This window comes from Lipotes vexillifer, unplaced genomic scaffold (assembly GCF_000442215.2).
Source record: "Lipotes vexillifer unplaced genomic scaffold, Lipotes_vexillifer_v1.1 scaffold113, whole genome shotgun sequence".
NCBI lineage: Eukaryota > Metazoa > Chordata > Mammalia > Artiodactyla > Lipotidae > Lipotes > Lipotes vexillifer.
Genome location: NW_006792514.1, coordinates 168,140 through 174,642, shown reverse-complemented (window position 1 = coordinate 174,642; position 6,503 = coordinate 168,140). Strand labels below are relative to the sequence as shown.

The window sequence follows — 6,503 nt, the reverse complement described above, 5'->3', positions numbered from 1 at the left end:
TCCCTCTTTCCCTCTTCACTTTGGTAACCACAAGTTTGTTTTCTATATCTAACAGGATATATTTGCATAAGGAAAGAAATGAGAGGAAAATACATTACGTAGAGACCATTCAAGTTATGGCTTAGGTGATAGAAGAGTAGAAAAAATTGAAATTACTTAAGACATTATTGTTTTATATGAGTCAAAAATATTTAAGGAAGAAAGTTTTCCCTGGCAGTAGTTCTAAGTTATGTTTTAAGACATGTGGGCCCAAAAAGAAAGATGATAACATTAATTTTTCTGGGTATGAGCATAACGTGTAAGCATGTATCTTTATAGCGTCATTATTTATTTCTGTCCCTTTTATTGGCTTGTAATACTCAGTGATGATTTTGTATACAGTGAACTATAGTATTGACATTTTCTGAAATATCCTGATTTAGGACAGGCCAAGCCATCATGCTTTTACAATTGGCTTCAACTTCTTAGGGATTCTGGTTCTGCGAAAGGATTAAATCCTGCATAATAGCTCTAATTTATTAGCCTAGTATGCACAGGCCCTGCATTATCTTGCTTAATCGTCAAGATAATCAAGTGAAGTTGATATTGTATCATTTTCCAGATGAGGAAATTGAGACTCAAAGAGGTTCCCAAAATCATATGGCTGGTAAATGGTGAAGGTGTAATTCAAATGAGATCTGCTTAGCTCAAAGCCTGGACCATTCTTCTAGTTTCAGAAACTAAAAACTTTCAGGCAATATCCCCCACCTGGACCAAGATGAACTGCACGTAATATATATATATATTTTTTTGTGGTACGTGGGCCTCTCACTGTTGTGGCCTCTCCCTTTGCGGAGCACAGGTTCCGGACTCGCAGGCTCAGCAGCCATGGCTCACAGGCCCAGCCGCTCCGCGGCATGTGGGATCTTCCTGGACCGGGGCACAAACCCGTGTCCCCTGCATCGGCAGGCAGACTCTCAACCACTGCGCCACCAGGGTAGCCCAAACGTAATATTTTTATTTACATTTAAAGATGACCTGGCTCATGAAAGAATGCTGGTTGTGGTCCATGAACTCACAGAAATTATAAACCATCTTTGAGGAAGGAATCAGTCCATCTGAAGAGCGTATTAAAGGGAAAAATAAGACAAATAAAGACATGGAGCTGCAGCAAGGGGACAAAATGGATGAAGAGGAAAAAGAGAAGAAAACCACGTCTCAGACCCCAAATTCCGCAGGACAGGCCTATGGTGCAAAAAAGGGTTTACCAGAAGTTGCCCTCGGTGTTCCTTTTTACCTGACATCATCTGCACGAAAAGTTGTTGGTGGAAAGTATTGTGGTACCTGCCCTATAGCCCTGCATCCCTGAGGGGTCCCCTGGCAGGAAGAAACCCAGAAAACTCTTGCAGTTTACCAGAAAAATGTTCCATAGTTTACAGTATCAGGGTCAGTTCTTCTGGATGCTGACTCTTAAGAATTCACAACCTTCTAGATTAGAGAAGAGTCTGGAAAAATATGTATCATTTTATCATTTTATAGTTATTATATATAGTGGTATTAAATGTTGAGAAATGTTTACTTTCTTTTTTTTTTTTTTTTTCTTCCTAGGAACCCTTGAAAATGAGAGACTGAATATTTTTAACCTGACTTCTCTAACCAAGTCTGAAAACATTTTATCTGCCACACTGTATTTCTATATTGGAGAGCTAATAAATATCAGCCTGAGTTGTCCTGTGTCCCAAGGATGCTCACATCATTCCCAGAGGAAACACATTCAGATTGAGCTCTCTACGTGGATCCTCAAATCCACCGGAAACCAAAGTCAACTCCTGGGTCATCTTTCAGTAGATGTAGCGAAACTTCATCGAGATTTTGTTTCCTGGCTGTCTAAAGACATCACTCAACTTTTGAGGAAAGCCAAGGAAAATGTTAAAAAAAAAAAAAAAAAAAAAAAAAAGATGACCTGGCTGAAGGTGATTACTATCCTGTGTGTACTGGAGCAGCTAAGACCAGCATGTGACTGTCATAGGGTCAGCATATTTGGACAAGAATAAAAAGGCCCTGCCTTGTGTGGAAGCTTGTGGCAGACACTGGTGTGTGTGGGGCTGGGTGATGAGGCTGCTAGCTGCAGGGCCTTGGAGGGTCCTGGTAGCCCCTTTGCTAATTTCTTTTTTCTTTTTTGGCTGTGCCCCGCACGGCTTGTGGGACCCTAGTTCCCTGACCAGGGATTGAACCTGGGCCGCCACAGTGAAAGTGCTGAGTCCTAACCACTGGACTGCCAGGGAATTCCTTCCCCTTTGCTATTTTAATTGCACATAAGCTGAGCCTTCACAAGGAGGGCCTGAAAGGTCCACTCTGCCTCCACAGTGTCTTGGTGGATACCAGGGGTACTGAAGAAGCTGGGAATGGTAGTGAGGCAGTGGTGCTACCTCTGCTCCAAGGATAACATACAGCCACTCCTCACTCCAGTGAGCCTCCTAATCACTTGGTCCAGCCTGTGACCTTACGCAGTTTGACACGCAGGACAAGGTGGTCAAGCCAAACATGGCTCCAGGCTCCACCACCCTTCCCCATCACAGTATACTTGAGACCTCTTCCTTCCCACCTTTGGTCTCAGTCTTGTTCTCATTCCCAAATCAAGCAGGAGATGCTCAAGGAGTGCCAGCCCGTGTTCTATGGCTCAGCATCCAGCCTGTTAGTCTAACCTAGTGCCTAGTGAGTCATTCACATCACTTTAGGAAATATTTAGACTCCTGGGAACAGAAGCCCAGAGTGAATAGGAGGGAGGAATGAAAAATATATTTTTCATTGGGGAAAAAGGAACATGAAAGTTCAGAACTCAGAGCACTTTTAGGAAGGGTTAACTATAATGGGCCAATGAAACCCTAAATGTACACCTAGGAGAACCACCGAAAAGAGGTGAGGAGGCCAAATACACAAGTTATTCTGAGGGAGGGTAGGGAGTGCGATAGACCAATGGCTTGGCAGATGGAAGATGAGGGGTGGCAGCAAAGTGGAATTTCTTTCTCTCCCTCCTGAAAAGATCCTCAAATGTTGATGAGCTTCTGAAGCTTGTGAAAATGGAGATTCATGGACCCACCCTCAAAGCTTCTGACTGTTCCATTGGGATGAGCCTCTGGCATGTGTATGTTCCTAGGCACTCCAGAATATTCATATAGCTTGGTCTGAAGACCAAATCTTGAGAATTACTGCTGTACTGTGATCTGACAGGTATGTCACAGATTTTTAAAAGTTGGGTAATAATTCAGAGAGTTGTCACTCACAGTTTGAGAACAGTTACCAATAAATCTCTGAGAAGAAAAGCAGATTAATTGCTTTGCTTACTTCTAACCCCTCCTTTGAAAGCTTGAGTGTCTTTACTCTGTATCCACTTTTATCCCTCTCTCCACCTGAAGAAGGTGTGGCTTTATTATAGAGCCATGTCAATCAAATGTTTTTAAAGTCTGTGGGGAGGTAGGGTTACTGGCCAGGGGTAAAGTTGCTAAACTAAAGGGTGGATGAGACTCAGGAAAGGGGAGCTGCTTCCCTTAGCTATACGTGACAATCAATGTTAAACCATCGTCGACTCTGCTTAAAGGGAAGGCCCTTTATTGTCCTCTACTATACTGTCCTTTACTATACTGTCCTCTGCAGGTAGTACCAGCCAGGCAGGGCAGCCTTGGCAGTCAGTCATTTTCTGTATGCCAAACAGGACAGAGGGAACATTTCTGGGTCCAAGGCACAGCAAAGCACTTTATACAGAGAGCTTAATTGGTCTCTCTCTCTTTCTAGACAAACAAACAAAAAATAACAACTCAATCTTTTCCTTTCCCAGGAAAAGGAGAAAAGAAAAAGCCGGTATTTGTGAAGTGTTGGCATTTTGGTTCTAATGTAGGTATTTATTTTAGTGGAAATAGCTGACAAGTCCATGCTTCAGGGGAAAGCTAACCCCCCACACTGGAGTGGAGGAATGGAAGCAGAAGCACTGACGTCCCTCCATCCCACACTCTGGGCCTCACTGCATCCCTAACCCTAGCTGCGTGCTGGCCTGAAGGCAGTTTCACACAGGCAGTGCAGAAGAGCAGGACAAAGGGTCCTACAGAGGGGGCCGTATTTTCTGTTTGCAGATTCATATCGGCCCAATCTTCACTCTAGGGAAGAATCGGAATCTCAAGTTGGAAAAAAGAAGGTATAGTAGTACGGTCTTTGAGGGGAGAGGCAGGCTTCTGAGTGCTGGAAGCAGCACTGAGTTGGGAGTTGGTCTACCTTGCCCCTGCTCTGGCTCTGTCCTCATGAACTCATATGCCCTTGGGAAGGAGATGCAATTAATAGCTTGTACATACACAGTCAGACCTCTGTATCTGTAGTTCAGATTCAGCCAACTGCTGATGGAAAATATTTGAAAAAACAGTTCCAGAAAGTTCCAAAAAGCAAAACTTGAATTTTCCAGCAACTATGTACATAGCATTTACATTGTGAAGGTATTAAAAGTAATCTAGAGATGAGTGAAAGTATACGGGAGGATGTGTGCAGGTTATATGCAAATACTATGCCACTTTATATAAGGGACTTGAGCATCCTGGATTTTGGTATCCATGGGGGTCCTGGAACAAATCCCTCATGAATACTGAGGGATGTATATAACTCGAGGGCGTTAGATTTGCTGATCTCCAAGGCACATGAAATCAGATTAGAAGTTCAGTGAAATGCTTTTTGTAGGCATTAAATGAGCATTGTTAGGTTGAATTATCTAACAGATGAACTCTATTTTACAATGAGATGAGAGTGTGTCAGGGTACTTTTGGCGTTACCTGTCATGTCTCAGTATAGGTGTAGGCAACACGCTTGTCAGGAGCCATCCAAACTCAGCCAGAGTGTGCAGCAGAGGGCCATAATCCGTTTTGATTTCACAACCCTGTGTGAATAAGCACAGAGTTCATAGTCTAATGACAAAGACAACCAGCTACACAAGTGATGACAGTGAGGGTGAGAAGTGTTAGGATAAGGGGAGTTCACGCTCCATTAAGTGCAATTTCACCGGCTGCAGTCTTCCTGGGCTTCTTTTCTGCTCCCTCTGCCTTCCAACCATTCAACCAAGTTAGAAACACTGGGGATCAGAGTGGAGAGAGGTTTCCATGTGGTTCTCTAAGGTTGGGGGCCTACCTTCCCTCGGTCTTGCTTGGGCATCAAACTTTAATATATGGGGGGCTCTGGGAATCTGCATTTTAAAAAGCTTCCTGGGTGATTTGGATCCAAGTAGAGTCCATACACTTTCAGAAACACTGGTGTAGGGGCTGGGAGTGAGGACAGGAATAGAGAGTGAGCATTGGGGAGTGAAAGGTGAGAGGAGCAGAGAATCTTCACTGCTTTTTACTCACTTGGAATTGATTCTTACTTGGAGTTTTATCTCTTACCCCAAATCCTTTCTTCCCCCTCAACGGGATTTCCAGTTTCTTTTTCTTTCTTTTTTTTAAAAATTAATTTATTTTATTTTTGGCTCTGTTGGGTCTTCGTTGCTGCGCGTGGGCTTTCTCTGGTTGTGGTGAGCGGGGGCTACTCTGTTGCGGTGCGCGGTCTTCTCATTGTGGTGGCTTCTCTTGTTGCCGAGCATGGGCTCTAGGCACGCGGGCTTCGGTATTTGTGGCTCGCGGGCCCTAGAGCGTAGGCTCAGTAGTTGTGGCGCACGGGCTTAGTTGTTCCGTGGCATGTGGGATCTTCCCGGACAAGGGTTTGAACCTGCATCCTCTGCATTGGCAGGCGGATTCTTAACCACTGCACCACCAGGGAACCCCGGATTTCCAATTTCTTTGAAAATGACCTATGTCTCTCTAACCTTTGCAAGGCCAGAAAGGGCAAAAGTGTCCTTGAGAGAGGCTGTCAGTGAGAGCCTCGTGCACACAGCACAATATACCTGAATTCAGTCTGTACACCTCAACGGCAGTCTATTCGGTGACATCTGAATTCAGAGTGCACAACAACAGCAGCAATGTCATCTCTGATTAGGAAGGACAATGCTGTGTGTACATATTTGGCCTGGTGAGAGAAAGAACACCTTTGGATATTTTTGCCTTTGAAAGTCAATTCACATGGTTAAAAAAGTCAGTCACATTGGTTGCTTGGGTATAAAATTGACTGATTTTTTTTTTTTTTCAGTTTCAGCTAGTTGTCATGGCATTGTGTAAAGAGAATCTCAGTGCCAGGGGAATTTGTTTAGGACTAGAATGCTAAATCTTTGGGAATCTACTGTTATTTATGTATAGATAATTATTTTGCTATCTTTTAACAAAGCTGAACATCGAGTAAAGCAAATCACCTTTAAACAAATTTGAAAGTTTGTGACGCATTCTGATGAAATTCTGAACATTGAATAAAAATGTGTTTGAAGAATACTGTATGTGTTAGGCAATGAAAACCTTTAACATGTAAAACTAAATGCAATAGTAAAGCCAAATTGTCAGAAAACTTCAGTTTACCTCAATAACTGTCCATTGTTCTACTACGATGGCATCATTTCCTTTCCTGCT

The 6,503-nt window shown here is 43.3% G+C and overlaps 1 protein-coding gene and 1 non-coding gene across 2 annotated transcripts in view; both read right to left on the bottom strand.

Moving 5' to 3' along the window:
- RFTN2 (raftlin family member 2) overlaps positions 1-6,503 on the bottom strand; it is a 59,654-nt gene that overhangs the window by 20,705 nt on the left and 32,446 nt on the right. The window contains exons 7-8 of the mRNA XM_007465694.1: positions 6,453-6,503; positions 4,791-4,894 (exon numbers count right to left, since the gene is read on the bottom strand). The exon at positions 6,453-6,503 is cut by the window's right edge and continues 4 nt beyond it. Of these exons, the coding sequence (XP_007465756.1) occupies positions 4,791-4,894; positions 6,453-6,503 (155 nt within the window). The remainder of the gene's footprint in view (positions 1-4,790; positions 4,895-6,452) is intronic.
- On the bottom strand, positions 2,193-2,264 carry TRNAE-UUC (transfer RNA glutamic acid (anticodon UUC)). The gene has a single exon. It is a non-coding gene; the product is annotated as a tRNA-Glu (tRNA).